This window comes from Catharus ustulatus, chromosome 9 (assembly GCF_009819885.2).
Source record: "Catharus ustulatus isolate bCatUst1 chromosome 9, bCatUst1.pri.v2, whole genome shotgun sequence".
Lineage (NCBI taxonomy): Eukaryota > Metazoa > Chordata > Aves > Passeriformes > Turdidae > Catharus > Catharus ustulatus.
Window position 1 is genome coordinate 4,861,229 of NC_046229.1, and position 24,973 is coordinate 4,886,201.

Genomic DNA, 24,973 nt, shown 5'->3' on the forward strand with positions numbered 1-24,973 from the left:
TGGTTGGCATTAAATTTTGGTACCATCTTTTACTGGTGTTCCTAACTCTGAGTCCCTGTGTAAGTTGAGATTAATAACCCACGAGTGAGGGCTGTGCACGTGTTCAGCACTGCTGCTGCTGCTCCAGCCCTTTCCTCTGGATAAGAGACACCTCTCAGTGCTCTCCCACATCCCATGCTGTATTTCCACAAGCTTTCTTGAGGAAAAGAAGTGGATAAATATATAGAGGGTGTATTTATTTGCACCTCCCTGCTTGAGGACGTTGCTGCTGGGGTATTGCATCTCCAGGAGCTCCCAGAAGGAGATCCCAGGTGAGTTGTAATTGCCTCATCCAGATTTCCCAGGACAAAACCAGCTGGATTCATGTGCTCCCTGTTGTCATTCCACACAGACACTTCACCAGTGAGGGTGGAACATCATCCAGGTGCAGCTGGGCTCACTCAGGATTGCTGAATTACTTCACCATGCTGCTGTTTCTCCCTCTCAGAGGGATGTAGCTGTTCCTGCCCAGGTTTTCTCCCACATTGAGATGTTTTGTTGAAAGCAGCCCAGAAGGGCCATTCAGAGGTGTTAGCAGTCCCCAGATTTCAAACTCCTGCTTTTACCCTGAGCACCCAGCACAACTGCCAGACTGCTGGTCCAATCATTCCTGCAGACTGACCTTCCTTTTACAGCCCATTTTAATCCCTCCTGTTTCTGTAAATCAAAAGGCTAGAGTTGAATACAGTAAAGATTACCACTATAAACAAATATTTGTATTTATTTGTAGTGCAGCACCACAGGTCCCACCACCATCACCAGTCCCCCCAAACTCACCAGAACGTGGAATTTCTTTTGTTTCAGGTTTTTCTGGTGGGATTAAGTGTTTTGTATCTGCCTGTGCCTTTATGAGGAGGGAAGGCAACAACTTTTGAGCTGCTCCTGCTAGGGAATTTTTGCCTGCTCTAAACTCCCAGGCTCAGAGGGACTCAGGCATTGGGGCAGCTGATGTGACATTGACCCTGAGGTAGAAAACAGCTCTGTCTCAAGCACTGCCCTTATCTCCTCTGCTGTTAGCTGGTTATCTGGAGCCTACACCTTGCAACCTCAGGTGTATTGTCATCAATCATTTCCTATTTTCTTCTGCGTGCTGGTTCCTCTCTGCCCTTCCTTTGTTAATAACCCAGTTTGCCTATATCCTTAAAAATATCTGATTGTGATACCATTTATCCAAAGCGCCCTGCATCCATCATGTGCTCGTGAGCCAGATAAACAAGGTCTCCTGGGAAATACACTGCCACAAATATATAGGATAAATAACTATATCAAATGTATGTCAGTGTGCAAGAGGGGAAAATCCATCCATTAAAACCTGGGTGGAACTGCAGTGTTTTATTGTACCCTCTAAGCTTTTAGTTTAACTAAGAAACGTACATTTTTGCTGCTTATCTCATCTTGCACAACTCTCCTGCTGCCCACTTCAGCACGAGATATATTAGCTTCTTCCACTGTCATTGTAAATGTGTAATTGCTCATAACATTATTTTTTTTTTCCCTAGACCTTACAGGCAGCTTTTTCCTTTTTTTCTGACTTCAGCTTCACTGCTCCTGGGTTTCAGATGTGGATGTTTGAGCCCTGGGGTGGAGGGGGAGGAGAGGGGCACGACCCACCTGCCCCTGGTGTTTGAAGAAAGCCCTTGGGTTTGTGTCTCAGTGCCTTGGGTTGAGAGGTGAGTGATGAGAATGAACCACTGCAGGTAAAACACAGTTTTTCTGCTCTTATTTATATGTTTCATTATGGGATTTTGCATGCAGTTTATTTAATCACTTGGATTTTTATTTTTTTTTTTTTGGTGGTTCTTCTGTGATTCACCTTTCTAGAAACACCTCTAAAAGCTGAGGTTGTTTTCCTGCAGGCCCCATCTTTTCCCAGCCCCCAAGGCATCAGATCTTTCTGTTCATTAATTTCTCCCCTCTGGTCAAAAAGAAGCACACTTGGTTTTCTGACTGAGGTGACTTTGTACTCATTTACTTGCAGGCATTTTCCTAAGAAGTGGATGTAAAGGTAAGAATTGCTTCTTGTGAGCCAAACTGGTCCTTGGAGTCCTTGGTAACTGGTCCCATGTTTCCCCAAAACCTGGCAGCCCAATGCCAAGCAGCATTCATTAAATCACCTGTTGTGATCCCACATTTCCCATTCCTTTGGATGTCTAAGTCACTCTGATCCATGGCTGCTTCATGCTGCTGCATTTCCTATCACACAAAACATCAAATTCAAGCCCTTGGGAGCAAACTGCTCTCTGGGTGAACAGCTCCTTCACCTGGAATAGCAAGGTTGGCCCAAAAGGCCACAGCTTTGCCCCCCAGCAAAGGGATTTTTCAAAGAACAATCCATCTCAGGGTTTCTGACATCATGGCTTGTTGTTTTCAGCCCGAAGTTTCATTTACAAACAACAAAAAAAGCGCTGAAAGAATTGGCCTTTGGCAAACATGCCCACAAAAGAAAATATGGGGCCAGGTCTTCAGGTGCCATAAATCAGCTGCAGTGAAGGAGCAACACTGATTTACATCAGCTGAGTGTCAGCCTGTAAATCCCCACTGACACACAGTTGAAAAACAAGCATTTCCAAGCACCTGAGCAATTTCTTTCACTAAACCACCATTCCTTTCTGCTCCCCCTCTCCATTCAAATGTCTACAGAAGAGCTGCTTTGTGCTTTGAGGTTTTGGTGCTGTTGTTGTTCATAATGCCTGATTCCTTCTCAGGGCTTTTTTTTCCCCCCTTCTCCCCCTGCAATGAAAAGCTCAGCAAAATGAAGTGCCATTCTCCTTCCTTCCATCCCAGGTTTTTGTGGCAGTTCATTAAGAGGAGGGAGCTGCAGGCTCTGGCCGTGGTCTCTGGACACAGTTCAATACTGTGAGCATTCTTGTGCTGAGATTTACGTCCCACATTCAAAAAAGCCCCTTAAATCAAGCAGCCTGTTAGCATCTTCTCAGGCTCTGTGTGCCTGGGAGATAAAATGCCTGCGTGCTAATAGTCAATTCATCACTGATCTTACAGAGGAAAAGCCTTTGCTTGTGTGGGAACATCCTCAGCCCAACGGTTGCGTTCGAGCCTCTCTATTTACCGCTTTTTTAATTTATTTTAAATTCTTCATCAGCTTGGGCTAACATTTTGCAAGGATGCTGAGGCCTTCTCCATGCAGAGCAGCATATGGCTGTGCTGCAAAGGCAGCCCTGGCCAATATGCTGGACTTACAAATGTGACAGTGCCAACTCACAAAAGTTTCCTGGTGCATATGTCAATCCCAACTGCACAGATCGTGAGCTTTGCCTGTGGTTCCCAAAGGAAGAGATAGAAACCCCCTGAGAGTAATGGAAATGCTCACAGTGAATTTATTTTATGACATGTTGTAGTCCTTGGAATTTTGGTCGATTTTGGGTGTTTTAGTGCAGATTTCAGGACTTTTTTTGGCCATTTTTAGTATATTTTTGGGGGGTTTTGGCCATTAAATGTGATTTTCTCCAGATTTTTTTTTCCCAGCCTTTTTCCTGTTTTATTCCTCAGAAATTCCTGGAATCTCGCTGGGTTTTGGGACCATTTTTGAGTTTTTTAGTGCAGATTTTAGGACTTTTTGGGCCATTTTTAGTGCTATTTTAGGGCAGATTTTGGGCCATTTTATTGTATTTTTTCCAGCCTTTTTCCTGTTTTATTCCTCAGAAATCCCTGGAATCTCGCTGGGTTTTGGGACCATTTTTGGGTTTTTTAGTGCAGATTTTAAGACTTCTTTTGGCCATTTTTGGTGCTATTTCAGGGTGGATTTTGGGACATTTTAAGCCAGATTTCCCCCCTATTTTTTTCCCAGCCTTTTTCCAGGTTTTCCCCACCTTGGAATCTTGCCAGGTTTGGGGCCAATTTTTTTTTTTTATGTTTTAGTGCAGATTTTGGGTGTTCCAGTGCAGATTTTAGGACTCCCAAAGCCATTTTTAGTGCGATTTTTGGGATTTTTTTGGCCATTTAGAGTTGGATTCCCCCCGGATTTTTTTCCCCATAGTTTGCCAACTTTTTCCCCAGTTTTTCCCCCCAGAAATCCCTGGAATCTCACTGAGTTTTGGGAGCAGTTGTTCAGGTTCTACACAGTGAACGCAGCACACGTAGAAACGCATCGCTGGATTATTTCTCCCTTGAGTGATTCCATGGCACTCCTGGAGTATTCCCAGCCCAGGCCAGGCTCACAGCACCCATCCCAGGCTTTCAGCAGGCTCTGCTCTGGAGGTTTTTCCCAGCACAGGGCTGCCCGCCGTGCCGCGGGGCAGGGTTGGAGCAGTGCCGGCTGCGCCGCGACGTCCCAGCCTGGCACGGGGACCAGCCCGACCAGCAGCTCCAGCGCCCGTCCACCTCAGCGCCTGGGCACACACAAAACAAAGGGAAGAACAAACAGAAAAAGGGATTTCAGCTCTGGCTGGAACTCCTCTGGGTGTGGACTCCCTGCTCTGTGCCCAGATGTTGAGATCAAGGCACGGAGCGGATGAATTGGCATCACCCAAACATCGATTGCTGGTTTTTGTCCAACTCATCTGAAACTCTCTGCCTTGGTTTTCCTTCCCCAGTCACAGCTCACAGCTCTCTCTGCTGCAGCTTCCTCCCCTCTGACCAAGGGACAACAGCCCCCTAACGTTGTGGGGCTGTTGTGGAAAGCCCTTTTGGAGATGGGTCATTCCAAAGCTTTTCCATTACAGTACAGACTGAGTTGTCAGGAGTGGTCGATACTATGGATTATGGCTGTGCTCCTGAATGATGGCAATGCTTGATGGCTGTCATTTACTGTCGTTTTTTATTTACTCATCTGGCCTTCATGCCTGGCTTGGGCACTTTATTAATCCAGACAGCACAAATGGATGTGTGTTCTCTCAGTGCTGGCTGGGAAGCTGCGTTTTCAATCTGCTGGAACTTTGTGCTTTTTAAAAAAACAAAATATTAGTTTGGTCTTAAATGAGTTTTGGAATTGAAAATTTGAAACTAAAAATTGCCCATGAGTTAGAAGTGTGTCTGCCCCCACTTTTGCTAAAGCCAAGGAGCACAGGGCTGGCTGGTCCAGTGCTCTGCTTTGGTGGCAGGTCCTGGGCTTCCCAAGCAAATTCCTGACATTTGGAGACAACTCCAAGAACCTGAGCTTTTTAAAGAAACCCACTCTGCACTCACTGAAGCAAAGCTTTGGCATTCAGCCTCACAAACCATCTCCCCAGCTCTGCTCCAACTCCTTATCTCATCACAGCTTTGATTTTCCACTGCTGAGACCCCAGTGCTGAGCCCACGGTTGAGGGCCTGGAGCTCTGCCTGGTGGAACTGCTCCGAAGATGGATTTTTCTGCCAGCTTAATGTGCTGAGATTTAGATTTTTTATTTTTTTTTTTCTCATCATGAATCTGGACAAAAATATCCAGAGAGAACTGCAACATTTTGGAAATGAAAGAGCCTCTTCCGACCTCGGCTTTTTTTGCTATCCACTTAACTTTTTAGGATAGTATAGAAAGTGACAAAGAAAACATAAATATAAGCCTGTCACTTTGGGAAAACATATTTTTTCACCCCAAAATAGACACTCTAGTCAAAATGCATCCTGGGAGGGGGTGGGAAATCTGGCAGTGTAGCAGTTTTTTACTAAATGGCTTTTTTGGTGGCACGTTGTGTGAGCAGTTGCTTCACCTGAGCCTTTCCCCTTCCCTCCCCTCCCTGCCTGCTGAGGTTTGTGCTCTCCCCCTTGGAGCAACCATCCTTAGCCCTCCAGAGGATTTCCTGGATTTAATTCAGCAATTAAACACACCCTCATTTCCACTACTCTATTTATAGTAATAATAAATTATAGAATGGTTTGGGTGGGAAGGGAACATCTCATTCCAACCCCTTGCCATGGGCAGGGACCCCTTCCACCATCCCAGGCTGCTCCAAGCCCTGTCCAACCTGGCCTTGGGCACTGCCTGGGATGGGGCAACCTGTGCCACCCTCCCAGGGAAGATTTTTATCATCATACCTAATCTAACCGTTGCCTGGAAAGGCTGAGCTGGAACAGAGACTAGGCAGAGCAAAAGGAATAAAACAGGTATTTACTGAAAGGATGCACTTTGGGCAGTGCAAGAACCTGGCCAGGGCTACACCCAAATCAAATCCAAGGTGGATCCTGGTCATGAGTTTTTACACTTTTATGAGTTTTGGTTCATCTACACATTGGGGTCAATTATCCAACCACAGCCCCAGGCTGTGAAGTCTCAGCCCCCTGGCTTTCCCCCTTTCCCTCACTGTTGTTTCTGCATTTTGGGTACCAGTTGTCCTTGATTCTCTGGCTAGAAAGGAATTGTTTTGTCTAATTACCCTGTGAATAGACCTCACTAACACCCAATACGAAGTTCCAGAGTTACACACTAAGCACAGAGATTCTGAAATAAATAAATAAATGAATGAATAAATAAATAAATGAATGAATAAATATATAGATAAATAAGTCCCCCCTCTCCTGAGCTGCTGACCTCAGTCTCTCAGAGGGGAAGGTGGGATCGATGTGTGGATGCCAGGAGCTGTTGGTTCAGCCCATGGAAGGGGAAATCCATCCCCTTTGCGCCTTTCCCCCCAGGCTGGGCTCTCACCTGGGCGCTGTCCCTGCTCGCAGGCAGGGCCCCTGTAGCCAGGGCGGCAGTGGCAGGAGCAGGTGTCCCCCAGCAGCACGGGCTCCCCGTTGTTCTGGCACTGCCCACAGCGGCAGGGGCTGAACTCCAGCAGGAATTCATCCAGAGCCCTCTCCAGGTGCTGCCTCTTGCTCTCCATGCCGCCCAGGTTGCTCCTGCGCAGGATTTCGTGGATGGGCTGCAGCTGCAAGGGGGATGGAGATGGAAACAATTTCAGCTGGGATGCTGTGACATTGCTGGATGAATTCAGGACTTCGGAAAAACTCATTTGTCATCCTCGACAGCTGCATGTACATCATGCAAATGTGTTGCTGCCCCAGTGAGGAACCAGCGTTCCAAAACCTTCCTCATCTTGGAGGTTTGTGTGGGATTGGCTTTTCTGGACATGCTTTGGGGTTTTAGTATGGATTCAAATGATAAATTAAAACACCCCAGTAAGCCTGGGCTTTTTTGACTGATTTCTTAGTGCTGTCACAATCCCTGAGATCCTTGCAGGCTTTTTGCCTTTTTGAAGAAAATGTTTTGGTAAGAGCTTTGGACAGAGGGTATCATCAAAATTTATTGCCATCCTATCACTTGCAGTGGCCAGATCATGAAATATCCAGTAAATGCTGAGAATGAGGAATTTTGCCTATATATTTTCTGCCCTTTGATGCAGTGAAATAATACTGTCATCTACAGCTTGGGGAATGTAACTCACTCATCATATTTTCCAGCAGAAAAAATACAGTTCCTATATCCCAGTCAGCAAAGCCAGTCCAGTTTGGGCAGCAATTATAATTTGCCCACCTGAATATTAATATTTAATGAGTACTAAAACTCAAAACTTGGGACTGAGTTATTGGCATTGATCCATTGATGTAGCTGTGCAAACACTCCCTGTCTAGGCCAGGAATTTGTTCCAAAGAGCTGGGTGTCAGCTCTCTGTGCAAGGCACTGTGACAGGGGCTGTGGGGAGGATCAGGATCAGCTGGGTTTGGGGAAGAGCTTTGGGCAAATTTGCACAAGCCTGTTTGACAAAGTGAGGGGATGCAGATGCAGGGTGACTGCTCAGCTCTGGAGCAGCCAACAGAGAGGTCAGTGCATGCTTTACTGGAAAAGTGCAAGAAATTTTGCCCAGAGTTGATGGGAACTTGTGCAAAAAGGTGAATAACCTGCAGCTGGAACTGAAAGCACTTCTGTGTTATCAGATCTTTCTGCCAGCAGGGGCTGCCCAGGAAGGCTTGCACTGTCCTCTTGCCCTGCCAATAACACAGATAATTCCCAAATCCATTTTCCCTTCTCCCACTCCCTGTCAGAGCTTTCAGAGCTGCTTTCAAGTGAAGACAGGAGGGATAGAGATGACAGAGATCCTTCCCCCACACCCCACAGCTTCTCCTGGAGCAGAGTGCTGATCTTGGCATTTTGGGGTGCTTTTGGTCCTGCTGGTCACAGCTGAGGAGGTGTAGCCACCCCCTCGTGCCTCTGCCAGCTCTACCCTGCATTATTTATTTGTAGGGTTGCTCTGCTCTGTTCCTTTCCATCCCCTCTGCTTGCACCCATCCCCTCACCTCCCCAGAAGCCCTGCAAGATGCTTCAGTGATCTTCCCATTTTATGGGGCATGCAGTGAAAAGGGAGACCAGAGCCTTGCTGATTTTTGTAGCCACAGACCTTTTTGGAGAGTGGAGAAAGACAGGACCCTGACAAAGTAGGCAGGAGCTCGCTGCTCAGAGCACTCCTGGAGGGGAGCTGTCTATGCAGAGCTTTTGCTGGGTAAGAAAACACCTTCCCCAGTCCCCTGTGAGCCCCCTGCTCGTACAGGAGGGCAGACAGCATCAGGGACAATACTAGGGATGAATACAGCTGCAATTCATTGTGAAGCTGTTGGGGGACACATCAGAAACTTAACCTGGCACTAATCCTGCATTAAGCTCCTTGTCCATCTCCCTGTGGATGCAGTCAGTGGGAGATGTACTCCCCATTGTGAAATGAATAAGAGGTTACCAGATCAGTGGCCCATTACATTTAATCTTGTTCTGTGATGGGATCACAATAAAAATACGAAATGATCTGCTCGACTACACTTTCATTCCTCAGAGCAGCAGAGTTTCTTCAACTGCAGAAAAGCCTTACCTGGAAATCAATAACAGCAGGATTATATTTTAATGACCTGCCCCAGTAACGATACATTTTGCCATCCCAACTGTTCAGGAGCCCTCCACTGTAAGAGGTATCTCCCCCTCTAATCCGAGGAATAATATCTTCCACCACTGCACTGTGGCTCTCAGCATCTGCAAAGTTGAATTGCACAGGTATTATCCACTGCTGTCTCCACACATGCTCCAGAAAAGGCTCAAAGGAGGTGAGATCAGTGTTGCAGGGGCTCTCAGGGAGTTGGGACTGATGTGAGCTCAGTGCTCCCTGCTCGTGGGGTGAGCCTGCCACTCTATCACAAGGTGACAAGTGAACGTCCCAAATCCTCTGAGCTGACAAGAGCTGAAGAGCCTGCGCTCCTCCAGCCCTGCTTTGTGCATAGGACATGGGCAGTGGATCACACTGGCAGTAGCTCATGATGGAATGTACAAATCTGGGGGTTCTACCCTCTCTGAGTACTTTTTAGAGTCAATTTTGACTTTTTTTAGCTGTCATGCACTGCTGAGCACTGCAGCCCCCCAGCCACCCCACAGCCTCTGTTTCCAATCCAGGTATTGCTACATCAATTCCTGCTCTTTAAAGAGGGATTCAAAGCATTCCTGGAGACATGGACCCAAAGTTTCTGTGGTCCCTCTTGTCTGGGGGTGGCACCAGGGCTCCCCTGCTCACACCTTGCGTGACCCTGCACAAATCTCTGTTCCAAGTGACCCAAGGAGCCCCAGCAGACCCCTGCCCTGCTGCTGTACCAGTTTTCAGGAATCCTTTTTTTTTGCAGTCAGAGTGTGTCACAGCTCCACCCAGATTCAGTGTGTCCTTGCTGACTGTGATGCCAAGGGAGAGCCCAACACAGGCACTTATCTCCTCGGTGCTGATGGCTGCAAACCAGAAAGTACACAGGTAAATTCAGTGATGTTCCTTTTCCTACTTCTTTTTTTTTTCTATCATGAAGAAAAGATTCAGTTATTTTCATGGCTTGTGTTTTGAAGTCCAAAGCTATTCTGGGCAGAGGACAGTGGAAAATCCCAATCTTTTATTGGGGTTATACTGGGCCTATCATTAATAGGTGTAAAAATAGTTTCTTTAGAAAATATTAGAAGAAAGTAAAAATCTTAAGGCTTCAGGCACAAATGGCCCTGTTTGATCTATATATAATTAACAACAAACCTTTGGTCTTTTTACAGACTAACTCATAACTACAGTAAAGCCAGGAACAGCAGCTGAAATCAGTAGATCCTCACTAATTTTCCTAAATTCAGGATCCTGATCCAGCTGTTAATGGCTTAAGCAGCACCTTAAGGAGTATCTTAGAAAAGATCTGTGTGCTGAGAGCTGGCAGAGCTTTCCTGCCTGCTGCTGCCAGCACCACCACATAGATCATGAAAATATGTAACTGGAGAGCCATGAAGAGACTGCAGAGGGGAGAAGGGAACTAATGAGGTGGTTTCACCAAGGTAAGCAATGTGCATATTTCATACAGCCTGGTTTTATGTAAGCACTTCAGTGTACTGCAAATATAAGGCTGCCCTCTGTAGCAGTTAAAAACTCCATTGATTTCAGTAAATGTGGGTATTGTAAGTAATGGGTAACTTTTATATTGCTCTTTTTTGTCAGAGGACCTTAAAGTGTTTTCCAAAGGAGCCTGTTGATCAATACCAGGCTATTGAAAGGTTTGTGTGGTGTAATTTAATGGTCTGAAGGTTAAACCTCTGTGCAAGTCCCATCCTGGAGCATCATCTGCTGAACAGCCTCACCTCAGCCCAGGGGAGCAGAGCCTTGCCCTGCTTGTGTTTAAAATATTGTTCAAACACTCATGGCTCTGGTTCTGTGGAATTATGGGATGGTTTGGGTTAAAAGGGACCTTTAAGGGCCATCTGGCCCAGCCCCTCTCCCTCATGGGCAGGGATATCTTCAACTACACAGATTTGTTCAGGCCTTGAATGTGTCCAGGGATGGGGCATCCACCACCTCTCCAGGAAACTTGGGCCAGTGTTTCACCAACCCCACTGTAAAAAACTTCTTTAATCCACATTGACCCTTGTCCTATCACACCAGCCCCTGATTAAAACCTGTTTCTGATCATCCCCTTTCAAGTACTGGAAGGTTGCAAGGAGCTCTCTCAGGAGCCTTTTCTTGTCCAGGCTGAACAACCTGAATTCCCTCAGCCTTTTCTCACAGCAAAGGTTCTCCACTCCTCTAATCAGCTTTGTGATTTCCTGTGGACTTTCCCCAATAATTCCATCTTTGTCCTGTGCTGGGGACCCCAGAGCTGGATGCAGCACTGTCCATGGGGTCTCACAGAGGGGCAGAACCTCCTTCCTTCACCTGCACAGTGGCCTTTTGCACTCATGAGGTTCTCATGGTTCATCCAGGTCCCTCTGGGGTGCCACCTGCAAGTTGCTTCCCTTCTGCACTCCCTGCAGGAGAGGCTCCCTCCCAGGGACACAGATCTGCTCCTTGGCTGGATCCAAACCCTGCTCAGGCACTCAGCATCCTCAGAAAGGGGTGCAAGTCCTGCCTTCATAGTGGTGAGAGCTGAAACGTGCTCCAGACTAGAGTGGGATCTGCATCCCACTGCAGAACTGGGCCCTTGAGAAAGATTAAACCTGCAGCACTCAATTACTCGCACTAAACTGCTCAACAGTTGTAAACACAGTGGGTAAAGTTCATTCACCCAAAGCAACATGAGTGATTGCTCATCTTGGTGCTGGAGTGCCATAAAATTAAACTTGAGGAACACCCTGATTAATTGATTTGCCATGGTTCCTGTTGAGTAATTATGTTCAGCGAGGGGCTGTCGATACCGTTCGCTATTGGCCGCGCCAAGATCGGGTCTTGATAAATGAAAAGTGGTTATCACTGCAAAAGGGTGGCCTCAGTAAATATTGGCACTTGAGGGGGGAGCCCTGATAGGGGTTTTTTTTTATATATGATATAATTTGCGATAGTTAAATGTGCTCGAGTGATAAGATTTACTGCTGCATTTTGAATTAATCAGAATATATGAAGACTCTTTCTAATTTACTCCACGCGTAATGTTCCTCCCATAAATGTTCTTGTAATGTGTGAACACATTATACTGTTTTCTGCTAAATAATAGAACCATAACAATCTATTTTAAAAACAAGTAATGAAAAATATTGATGGCAGAGCAATGAGGGACCTCGTTCTGACACATGTATTTATTTCACTCATGACCACATCCATATAAACCCTTGCAGCCTGAAAGCTGGGAACGGTTCTGGCAGCAAAACTGCAGCCCTAAGCTCTGCAGTGAGCTGTGGATAGCTAAACAGAGAAAGTGGTTTCATTTTCAAAATCCAGGTTTCCTAAATGCTCCAAGTCCAGCTCTGTGCTGAGCCAGATGCTCAGTGACCACCTAAGCTGTGTCTCATTTAGGGAGGACTCAGACAAGGAATCTTTTCCCTGAGTTTGTGCTTCAGTCACTGGTCTATAAAAAAAGGAATATTCTCTGTTTCAGAGCATTTAGCAAACAGCCTCGTGGGCTGTGTGGGCTCTCAGGATGCAGTGGTTGATCTAAAGCAGTGCCATGCTCAGCCCTGTGGGGACTCAGTGATGCATCTGCAGAGCTTCAGACTCATCTTAGCTCTAATTTTAAGACTTGAGCACTTATATCCTGATCCTAACCATTCCTCAGGGAAGGAGGATAATCCTCTTGCAAACACAGCCTCCAAGCATGGCTGTGATCAACATTAGAGAAATCAGGGTTTTTTTTGGTAAATGCTTCCAGACAGTGGCATATCAGACACTGCAGGTGGGTCCTTCAGGGTCAGCACTGTGTGACACAGAGCACTGCTGGCTTGGTAAGGGTGGACTTTCTGGATTAGATTAAAATTACAGAATGGTGCTGCATTAGTATGAAAATTACATCTCTACTGTGGCACATTTTTTGTCTTTTGCTGGACTTCAGCATCCTTCTTTCCTGAGATAAGCATCTCGTAGCAGTAAATCTCCTTACATACACAGCAAGCACAAGATAAAGCAAAATAATAGCCTCCCTCCACATGCTCTTGATTAATTCTTCCTCTGAAATTGGCAGTCTGCTTCCTGAAAACTTGCTTGCCAAGACCTTGTTCACTTCTATATCACTCACCCTTCAAAGTGAAGAAGTAATTTGAAGAGGCATCATGTTTCCAAACATTAGAGGTTCAGGAACTTGATGAAAATTCTCTCAATCAGTAATTTGTTGTGGAAAAATTGGCATGGTTAATGTGCAATATGGAGTGCATAGTTATCCTAATGCTGATGGGACCAAACCATTTCAGACCAGAGGCAGAACCATGAAAATTATTGAAATTACTGCGATTACAGCAATTTGCACCTGTTGTCCAAGATCACAATTTCCTTCTGCATCAGTGTCTGACCTGGAGTACCAAGGCAGTGGTACCCTCAGCACAGCACAGTGATGGAAGAAATGGGATTTATTGCATTGTTGACACCTCTACTAAAGCTGACAACCTGGTTATTGAGCTAAAATCCCACATTATTGTTCTGCATCCCATGTTTCTGATTAGGAAAAATGTTTCCTTTTTGACTTGCTGGCAGTAGCAATTCTCACGCTCTCAGGTCTGCAGTGGGTGTTTCATCTAACTGGGATGTAGAGGTTGGGCTCTCCAGCCTCATACACTCCAATTTGTTGGGGACTGGAGCTAACAGGGGTCTGTTAGTCTCCAGATGTGACACTAAGCAGAGTAAAGTGGCAGAGGTATTGCCAAGTGCAGGTTGATATTTCTATTTACAGAAAATTGCAGCCCTTGCTCTGAACAGGCTGAAATGTGAGAGGGCTGATTTGCTGAGCTCTGGGTGGATTTGCAGCCTTCAAGCATTCATGGTGAGCAAGGATGACAAGAAATAGGACAAGATTAACAAGTGACACTGAAAAAACATGGAGAAAATAATGCTCAGGTTCCTTCCTTAGCGACCAAACCCTCACCCAGGCACTTCTGAAATCAGAGCAGGGAGCACATTTGGTGACACTCAAGCTAACCCCAAGCCATGTGGCCAACAGGTTGGAAATGGCAGGTTTAAAGCAGAGAACAGAGGACATAATTTGATTTTTCTGACCTTTTCTTCGCATTTCCTCCTTATTGATGACGAGGATGTACTCAAAGACCCCCCCCATGGTGCCAGATGTCATGAAGTGGGTGCCATAGTCGTTGATGAATTTGGCATACATGCCATAGTTGTAGGTGTCTGGGAGGTCCTGCAGGGACAGCAGCACATCTTCATCCAAAACAATGTTGTCCCTCCTCATCTTGAAGCGGGCTGTCTGCACCTTGGTCACAGCCCTAATGAACCCAACATCCTGCAGGTAAACAAAAGAGGAGCTGCAGTCAACATTAATTTAAACAAATGAATTTCTAGTCTTTAGGCTTGCAGGGAAAGCTTGAGTTTCTGGCTGCCAGTGTATGTATGAGAACAAGCTTGATTTTAAATGAAATAATGTTATTTGGGTTTTTTTAATTCCCTTTCTGATGTGCTGTAGAGGTGGAGAGCCTTGAGGGGTTGGATACTACAGGGTTTTATTGATGTGTGAGTATGATCAGAGCTGGGCTCCACATGATTCCACTCCATTCTCCATTTCTGCAATTTCTTTTTCTGGTTTCCTTTACTGTTTATTCCCCTTTTGCTTTTTTCACAACCTCAGTGAGTCATAAAGCACAAGGGTCAAGCCCAGCCCAGCAGAGGGGACATTCCCTGGCCAGGAAGATGCTGATGAGGGAGAATTTCCTGAATATGCCACCAGCTCCAAGGCTCCACCTCTGGATTTGCCATTGCTTTGGACAAGTCTCCACTGCAACGTGAGCAGCCCTTTAAATGATTCCTCCAATAACTGATCATCATTTAGCTGCAAACATCATGTGAGTCTGGACAAGGGCACAGTAAATACTATAATGGTGCTCATTTCAAACAGCTTTTAAGGGCATTTTAACTCGAAACACCATCAAAGTAATTCTTCTTTATTGTTTTCTGTCAGCAGCCCAGAGAGAAGTGGAGATGAGGCACAGTAAATGTGGGAAATACCAGCACTCATGTTATTAGATTGGAAAGAGGTCATCACAGCCAGTCCATGATGTAAACCCTCTGTGAGAAGTGCACCCTATTATCAGGTACTGTTTTTTCAGTCTGGTATTTTAGCCTCCTGTAAAGAGGAGCCTATTTCCCCGTCACCAGGCAGCTTGTATTAATTTGAGCAAGATATATTTGCTAGCAGAGATCATTCCTTGAGGATAATTGTTTTGATCAGCATCTTGGTATTCCCTCCTCTCTCATCGTCACTTTTAAGCATTTTTTTATTTATGTGCTTAATGTAGCCATGAAACAGGATGGGGTGAGATGACATGTGCCGTGGCACTCCGTAATTCAATTTTATTCCCACTCCCTGTTTGCTGAAACACACCAAGAACAGCAAACAGGATTACTAACGATCATACACTTGCAATTACATGAACAAATTAAGGTACAATTACCCTGTGTTAAAAAATGCAATTGAGAGAATAAACTGACATAAGTTACAGCCAGACCACGCGATGCACAGATGATGCGACTGGAGCAGATGCATCACTGATTTGCTTGTTTGTTTTGGTTTTTTTTTACCTTTCCATCATATTGTGTGAAATTCTTCAGGGATCCTTTGCCACCTGATAAAGTGAGGCCCAGGTTTAACATGACCTCTCCACCTCCAGGCCCAATTCCAACGGTGAAGCCTGTTGTTTTGGATTTTTCACTTTTAAGGGCATCAAGCAGGTCCTTTGAATCATCGTAAAACTCAAAAGCAAATCCAGAATCAGCATGAGCCTAAAATGAAAGGAGCAGACATTAATTTTTCAGGTGCTTCCCTTCCTTTTTAATCTCTATTTCTTGAAGGAATACCTCTGTTAAAGCCCATGATGCTCCTAACAGCACCAGCACTGACTTCAGTGAATGTGGAATAAGGAATTAAATCCCGTGCCATTTCATTTGGAAATATGTGAGAAATGTGGATAAAGCCCAGCATTTTGCTTCATCCATCTCCAAGCAGGGGAGAGGTTTGTGTTTAGTCACTCAAAGCCAGAGCTGGTAATGGTACCTATTAAGACAGCCCTGACACTTCCCATTATAAAACCCTCCTTCCAGTTCTTTACAGCTCTGCCAAATCCTAACTATTTGGACTGGGTTTTTTCTCTCCAACCTGCTTCTGGATGAATTTATTTAGGAAAAGAAAAATTCAACATCTATTTACAATGGCAAGGCTGGAAAACAAACATTGTTTTGCCTGTGTTTTAGAGAAGTGACCTTTTCCTTGACAGCTCTACTTTGCTGGCACGTGGAATCGAGCAGCTCTGCTGAGCTGGGGCTGTGCCATTTTCCAGCTCTGTAAAAAGCCAGCCTCAGCATTCAAACTGGGAACTCAGGGACTCTTCCTGCTGGGAGAAAGCTACTTGCATTGAGTAATATTTTTCAGGAATAACATGTTTTCATTCATTTATGTCAAAAAAACCATGATGAATGTTGAACAGTAGGGCCAAGGCATCTACTTATTATGAGGGAAACCCAAACTGAATCCTTGCTCTGCTTGGATCAGTGTCCAGCATCAGATGTGACCTCTGTAGGTGTTGTGATCCACAGTGATGGGTTTCAGGATCCCTGTCTCACTCAGAGTTCAGCTTTATGCCCCTAGCAGCCAACGCCATAGACTTACAATGCTTCCAAAGACTGAACCAGCAGCATTATTACCATTTTACACAGGGCCAGCTCCATCCCTAGAGAGGCAGAAGGCTTGTGCAAGCTCTACAGCTCATTAATAGCAGAATTTAGAGAAAACACCTTTTGTTGGCTCTGACTGAAGGAGCAGTGGGGATGCCTGGCTGATAAAACACGCGAGTTCCTCAACGTGCGTTGAGGTTCCCTAAAGACAACCTACAGACAGAACATGCCTGACACCTCTGTGGGAGAACTGTGCTTTTTGCTGGGAAATTGCTGCTGAATGTGGCCTCCTGGGGCACTCACTCACCAGGAACTGGTACACGTGGAAGTTGTAGGGCTTGCGGAAATACTTCTGGTCGTCTCCGTAGTGCAGGCGCTCGCAGGCGGCGTCGTACTGCAGCTCCCTCCACTCGCCGTTGTACACGTACTCACAGAGCCCCCCAAAGTACACAGGGTCGTAAATGTTCTGCCTCCCTTCCTCTGTCAGGATGTTGTATCTTGGAAAGAAGCAGCATCCAGGAAATTAGTGAAAATATCCATAGCTCTGGTTTTATTTCCTCATTCTCTGTCACAGGCTCTCCTGACAGGACAGGTTATCTGTGCTCAGGTCTGCTGAGGAAATGAAGTAGAACTTAAAGCTGGGTTGGGTTTATCTCACTGGTGTCTCCTTCCCAAAGCTACCAGGAGACAAACAGCCATTTTATTTCCAAGGCATTCATTTGGACATGTGAGAAATGGAAGAAATCAGTGAAGTTTCCCAGCTCCTCCCAGCAAGTACAGCTCTGAAAGTCCCAAAGTCCTGGAATTCCTCCAGGTTCCTCTTGAGCCTAATGCATCTCATTGTCACAAAGTGCTTCCTGGCATTCTCTGCAATTATTTTCTATCTTAATTTCATCTCTTTCTTTTTAATAATGGCCTCGTTTCTCAGGGTAGTTAACACCCTCCCTAGACATGAAGCCTGTGCTTTGCCAAGTCTGTCACTTATTATTTCCTTATTCCTCCTTCTTCCTGCTCCCCAGCCCTCACAGCTGCTGCCCTCTGAAATCCCTCCTATTACTTAGTATTCCATGTAATTCCATGGCCCAAAGTGAAAACGTTATTCAAAGTAGACAGCAGCTCTGCTCTTCTCAAGAGGGAACCATCTTCAGGACTGAGATAGCAAATGCCATTGCTTTTGTGTGTTCAGACAGCAGAATTCAACAGGGTTCTCAGTGAAAATTAATTTGGCCCTGGGCCAAAGAGACCTTTGTCTACGGATTCCAGGAGAGTGTTGGATTGAGCTGATGGGGAAGTTACACAGTGGCTGGCTCCATGCTCATCCTGTAGCCCATGTTCATAAAATCCTAGAATGGTTCAGGCTGGGAGGGTCCTTAAAGACTATCTCACAATTCCCCTTTCACTTTCATTTTATTCTGGATTTCTCTTTTGCCTGTATTACCTAATCAAAGTTTGAGACTGAACAGGGAAACACTTTTTGTGGATAGGAGTATTTACTTACACTCCTGTGGAGCTCAGGATCTCTGCCTTGAATCTGTGCTCTGAAGGCCTAAATCCTGGAGTTAAATCTCCTGAAGGATGAATGCCAGCACGGTGCTGCATCTCCAAAGTCTGTTTGCTTTAGTCTATGACTTTTAACAACTGGAGAAAGCTGTGAGATAACTGGGATCTGTTTTTTCAGGAGTATAAAAAGGGCATCACAAGCACTGTGGTCAGGTAATAGATCAGAGATAGAACTTGAAATAAAAGCTGGAAAGAACCCTCATTGCTACCCATGGTCCCATGGGACAGCACCTCCCTTGGGTTTTGTACAGCCGCCTATCAATTCATGAATCACCACTATTACTAAGGAAGAGCAATATTAGATACATAATCCTGTTTTGATTGCGAGAGGAGCAGCTATTGATTAATTACTCACCCTTGGACTGCTTTTTCCACCCCTGGGATTGGGAACAGATGTTCACAAGGGCTTTCAATATCTTCATCCTCACAGTTATCCTCATCAGACCCATCTCTGCAGTCTCTGTCTCCGTTGCACACAAGATGCCGTTTAATGCAGCGCCCTAAAGTGCACAGATGCAGGCGGTGGCTTATCCAGAAATCCTGGCTGGCAGCTTGCACTCATTGTGCTGTTTTTCACCCACATCTCAGGGCCACAAGAAGTCATGCTGGGTGTTAAACACGGCGTTATTCCATGGGGAGTTTGCTTTTCCAAGCTTCTGGGACCTAAACACAGCACAGAGTCCAAGCTGGCCACTCCCATGGGCTTCTAGCAGGTGGGGATCAAGGAGAGGTCACCTCGCTGTCCTGACTTTATTTTCTAAAATCACACTCTTGGAAAGTTGCTATAGGAATAGCTTCACCCCTTGGCTTAAGAAAGTCAACTCAATCTTATTAAAATGCAAGTTTTCCTCTTCCCATTGCAGGAGGCATTTGGGGAGTATACTGCAATAATTAAGTGTAAGAATGGATATTTGCAGGGAAGGTGAAGTGGAAGGAGCATGGAGAAAGCCTTGAGGAGGGAACTGGCACTACTTAATTTTCCCCAGTGGAGTGATGATAACCTGCTCCAGCTGATGAGCTGGTCACAGAGCTGACCTGTGGCTCCAAATTTCAACAGAATTTTCATTAAATGTTCAGGAAGGAAGTTTGAGCCATTTGTGTAGAAACAAAAAATCTGTTCAAGGCTAGCCAAAGTTTCAGAGAACAGCCATTTTATATCCTAATCCTCAGAGCTGGAGGTGGCTAAAAATAACTAAATCACCCCAACAGATTGCTGGTTGGATTGATGATTGAACTCTGTCTCTAGCAGGGGAGAAAGCAGCGTGTTGTGGGAGCGTTGTGTGAGTGCACAGCACAGCAGTTGGAGCAGAATATTCCCACTCTCTTTGTTCCACTGAAAAATTCACATTCTCCATGTCACACAGCCTTCTTTTCTACCCAAATCCAAGTGTAACATGGATTAATTTCTCTAAAAGTAGGGAGGGAAATGCTGAAGAGGGGAAATTTCTGCTTTCTCTTGTACTTGTTCACCCCCCTGCTGCCTGGGGCAGGGGATTGATACCCCCAGGACCAAAACCTCTCTGGCAGGGCTTTGTACCTGGCTCACTCACCTGTTTCCTCACACTGGAAGTCCTGCCCACACCCTGGTGGCCTTGTGCACGTTGTCCCAGCTTGACAGGCTTGCTCATCCCAGAGGTGCCCGGCGCAGCGATGCCCTCCGAACTCTGCTGGCTGCAGCAGCCGCCGGTACCGGTGCTGCCAGAGACACAAACACCTGTGTCCCAACTGTCTTGGATTGCAACACAGGATGTGACCAAAGGTATCTATTCTGTCACCATCTGTTGAGACCAGGTGGGCAGTGATCCTTATCTCTGTGGGAGATATTCTGCTAATGGGCCATCCATTGAAACCAGGCAGAGCATTGTTCTTTATCTTTTCACAGCCCATCCTTCCTCCAGGGGATATCTCCTGTTAATGGGCCATGGAGTCCCACTGCATGACTGATAAAATTACCTCATCCCATTGGGAGATGCTCCAGCCAGAGGGAGGAGCCAAGCCTTTCCTACCAAGATAAAATCTGAGATTTGGAACATCAGAGCAGCCTTTTTTCCACTGGATCCCAGAGGAAAACTGGACCTTTCCACATCATCACTGGGAAACTGCACCTTGTACAGGAGCACTGCTCCAACTGAGCCACATCTGTCACTGCAGGAGGATGCAGCCACCATGGGATGGGACTGCTGCCAACACCCTGCCTGACGGGTGTCAGGTTGTACTCTGACTTTGTCAGGGTTTGGGATTTGTTCTTTGTAGTGCTGTATTTCTATGTTAATTTTAATAAATGAAATTTAGTAATTTTTAGTAAATTTTCATATTTTTGTAAAAACCTGTTATTCCTATTCCCATATCTTTGCCTGAAAGCCCCTTAATTTCAAAATGATAATAATTTGGAGGGAAAGGGTTTACATTCTCCATTTCAAAGAGAGGTTCCTGCCATTCTTAGCAGACCTGTCCTCCAAAACCAGGACACTCACAGACATCCCCTCCACAGGCCATACAGCCATCAAAACTACCATTTCAATGTGTATTCCTATTTTTATGTGTGTGTGTGTGGCTTGAAGACTTCATACATGTTAATGCAGGGAAGTGAGCAGAGAGTTGGGAGCTCAGACTTACCTGGAGTTCATTTTATGTCAACTTAGAGGGGGCTGGAATGGCTGTTTTAAAAATATCTCTATTTTATACCTTGGAAAAATATGGCATTTTTCCAGCTGCATATGCTGTGTCCTGCAATGCAGCAGGCTCAGATGGACACAGACACTAATTACAACATAGATCCTGCAACATTTCTGATGGATTATTAATGAGAATTGCTGCTCTTTAAGCTACAAAGGGGGGGAAAAAAAGAAGGAAAGACAGCCATATTATCTACTGATAATATACTGTCTATAAGCACAGGAACAAAAAAGGCACGGATAAGATAAACTCAGTAGAAAGCAGAATTATGTCAGGTATTTGAAAATAAATTCTCAAACTATGAAGACATATGTGAAATGATATAAAAATATGAGAACAGGAGCTGATGCATGAAGGCTGCTTCTAATTTCACTTGCCTTAAGAATCAGGGGATACTTAATTAACTGAGACAGAAAAGGAAGAAAGTCTTGGAAAAGTATTCTGGCCTGATTCTTCCACCATTTGCCTTGATTTTGCTTTTCCTGTTGTGCTGCCTCACATGAATTTATTCCCCACTTTACACCAGGGTAAATAAGAGCCTCTCTAGCAGAGGAGCATTTCCATCATATTTGGATGAGTTTACTGGATGCTTCAGAATGATGAATATGTATAATATATATAATTAATGTGTGTACATCCTCATCACAGACACATCTGAAGATAAATGAATACATTACAGTGGATCCTTACTTTTTTCTCTTGGCAAGGGAAGCAATCAGTCCATCCTGACCACTGGCTCAGCTGACAGTCAACAGGAGCTGGAGAATTAACATCTCTGCTGCTTCTTCTAGGGAGGGGAAGAAAGAGTGGTCTGAGCTCTTTGAAGCTGTGTTTTGAAAGGAAGGCTGGAAGGGGGAAAATTATGTGTGTGTTTTTCCACCAGAAAGCTGGTTTGTAGGAAATGGGAAGCATCCCAAGATGTCCCATCCAAGTATTCACCATCAGAATTGAGCAGGGCCTGCAGGTGCAGTACCTGGGGATTTTGTCTCAGGATTCCTGCTCTCCCAAGACAACTTTGCCCGTTCCAATAGGTAGATTGCAATTAAATATACATATATTTATATATATATGACTAAACCATCCTGAGTAAACAGAAGGAATGCTGTGAAGGGACAGGTTTTAAAGAAAAGCTAATTTTTTGCCTTTCTTTCCAGAAGCACATGACTATCTCCAGGAGCATGTTTATCACTACTGAGCCTGTTTTGATGTCACTTTCTTTACACCAGTGTGAACTCACGGTCAGGAGTTTTCCCAGCAAGTGTGAAATCAGATCCTGGTTTCCTGGGCTTTGTGGAAGGATGGGAATGGCTGCACCAACAGTGCTGAGAGAAGAAGGTACACAGGACCTTGACTAAGAATTTGTTGGTTGAGTATTTCTAAAGCAAAATGCACAAATTCCGAGAAGAAGAAAATAAGGAATATTATGAAAGGAGAAAAGGGCAAAGGTTTGGTGTTGTAGTGGCTCTGGGATCAGACTCTGACATACCCTGAGTATCACTACACAGACAGAAAATATTTCTCCTGCCTCCAAGCCCAGTCATTACAATCTCTAGTTCTGTCTCTACTCCTAAAACCTTCATTTGTTTGAGCCATGTCTTTGTCTTGAGGAGCAATCTGTGGCATGCAAGTACAACCCTGCATTTGCCACAGTCTTCCAAGCATTTTGAGATTTTATTCTGAGTCAGAACATTATTTTTATTATTATTTTGGTGATTAACTAATGAGCAGTCTGTTTTTACTTACAAGACTGCAGTCCAGAGACAAATATTGATAATTAGCAGAGGTGGGCAGCTCATGGGGGATTCATCAGAGGCTGGGGAGGAGAGATTTGCTAAATGAAAGGCACAGCAGCTCAGGAAGGGAGCCTGTGGGTGCAGATCTCTGTGAGATGAAGACCCAGGAGCCTGCAGGTGAGCCCAGAGCTGGAGGACAGGCAGGTATCGATGCCTTTTTGCTCTGACAGGAGGATTTGTGGGCTGCATCCTTCAGCTCTGCACAAAGTGCTTAATTGGCTCACCTTCGATTGGATTTTACATTTACCTCTTCATTATTCTGCCTTGTTTGATAAGTTCATCAAACATCAAAAATCTCGTCTTTGTTCATTTTCAAAAGGGATTATCGGAATAAGCCTTCATAATTAAGTGTATCACTACACAGATTTTTTTTTCCTTCCCATCTTCTCCTTGTCTCCATGTTCCAATTACCACTGATACCTTTTTTTGATCCTCCTAAATCATATTTGCCTTTACAACAAGCTTGAAATTAATAGCTGTAGAAAAAAAAAAAATCCACCCATTTCCCTATCATGACACTATAGCTTTAGAAAAAATGTAACTTGTTTATTCCTTTCCTTCAAAGCCCAAGTGACACTCATATAAGTTAATTGTTCTTGGGGGAAAAAAACCTGAGGTATGAGGATGTGGCTTGGACTGAAATCTGGGTTATTCACATGCACTTGTTAGCTTCGTGTTGTCGAGTGTAAAATAATTATAACGCAAAAGAATATGAAAAATATTAACTCATAAATCATCCATATAGAGAATTCATTTCAAGAGCCCAAACCCAGCCTGGTAATTTTGGTAAGGAAGTTTAAGAAGGCTTAATTGTCATCTGTGAAAGGAAAACCATTGTGCAAACAGTTCCTCTAAGCAGGAATTACCATGCCTGGCTTGGGCTTTGGACAGCTGCCAATTTTAATTTTTTTTATTTTTTTCCTGGTAGCTTTGTGCACATGCCTCGAGTCAGGACAAAACTTGATGGGCTGATTGATGTGCTTATGGAAATCTGGAAGGGAACAGACTTACCTGTGGGAAGGCAATGCCTGGAGCTCCCCGCACGCCGTGAGCTGGGCTGGTGCTGGAGCCACTGAAAACAGCATCAAGGCACAGAGCTGAGCCAGGCTCCTCCACATCCCTCTGCCACGTGTAGATGTTTGCTCTACATCAGCTGCAAACCAAAGCTTTCGAGTTTTCAGCACTGCTGGAAGGAGCACGGAGCCCACCAGGCTCCGAAATGCTGCAGTAAATCATTGACAGCAGCACAGATCGAATCACAAAGAATCAGGACACATCCCAGGGGCCTTTGCCCTTTTGGAAACAAATTCCTGGTTTTCTGGCAAGGAAATATATTAAACTGTGCAACTGTTTCCACATTAAAGTCAATCAAGTCCTGTTGCAGCAGGGTGTTTCTTATCCAGCCTGCACCCTCCTTTTAATTGAAGAGGAGGAAACTCGAGTTATTTCCTACAGTGACTCCACTGTAATTTTGATGTGCCTGGTTGCTGACCAGGGAAAAGCTTCCCAGTACAGCAAATTGAAGATTAGCACAGAATTGTGTTATGAGGATTGTGTACATGAAGGGAATGTCAGCTCAGCTTCCTCCCCTTGCCAGCCCCACGAGGCAGTTTCCCACCTCTGAAGCTGATGTGAGTTATCACTTGGCTTTGGGATGCCCCTACACAGCCACTACAACGTGAAAATTTAATTCCTTCTTTTCTAAAGTGATTTGGGGGGAGGAAGATGTCCCTACATCTGAAATTGTAGTGGCCATACCTTGTGCAAACCTTGTGCTCGTGGTGGCTCTAATGCTTTTAGCTGGGTGGCATCTCAGTGGATGTGCAGAAGTGTAGGAAAGCAATGCACAGAAAGCAAGAACACCACAGGTTATTTATTTTTAAGAGAATAGTCACAAGATGACAATATTTAGTTCTGTTGTGTTAGAAGAAAATAAAAATGGCCATGGGAAAGGCATTTGGTCACAGCCCACGTTGCCTCATAGCTGTTTCTTCAAACTTCCACAGCCTCCAAAATGCCCCTAAGGGCCCTGGGCAGGCACAGAAAGGCACAAGGAATCTGTATCTTCATTAGGTATCAGTTAAAAAAGAGATCTATGGAGACCTGTGTGTTCAAACAAGCGCCTGCTTCTCCCTGCTTCCTCTTCTGCATAAATGAAGTGTTCCCAGCAGACAACTGGAAATTTGAACCTCAATAAATTCAAGAGAAAGTGTAATTTTTGTAGGAAGGTCTGGTCTTGGGCTGTTACAGCTGTTAAACAGACAGTGAGCTGTCCTGTGTCCACAAAAGGCAGGGCTGGAAGTGTCACTTTGTGTATTCCCCAAATCAATTGCAAAGCTCATTTCAATAGCTGCTATTGTAAATTATCAAAATGAAAGGACCCCTTAGCAAGTTATTTTCATGTAATTGAAGCTCAGAGTGACCCTGGGCTTGTCTTTGCTAAACACT

The 24,973-nt window shown here is 45.0% G+C and overlaps 1 protein-coding gene across 1 annotated transcript; it reads right to left on the bottom strand.

Moving 5' to 3' along the window:
• Positions 1-4,233: 4,233 nt before the first annotated feature.
• On the bottom strand, positions 4,234-23,704 carry C8A (complement C8 alpha chain). The gene is made up of 11 exons (XM_033066937.1): positions 23,537-23,704; positions 21,423-21,519; positions 19,607-19,751; positions 18,412-18,556; positions 16,804-16,993; positions 15,408-15,608; positions 13,875-14,115; positions 9,539-9,667; positions 8,772-8,929; positions 6,620-6,842; positions 4,234-4,385 (listed from the first exon to the last, which is right to left on the bottom strand). Exons 1-11 carry the CDS (start codon positions 23,641-23,643, stop codon positions 4,234-4,236), a joined length of 1,788 nt encoding a protein of 595 aa, XP_032922828.1. The 5' UTR covers positions 23,644-23,704.
• Positions 23,705-24,973: the final 1,269 nt, after the last annotated feature.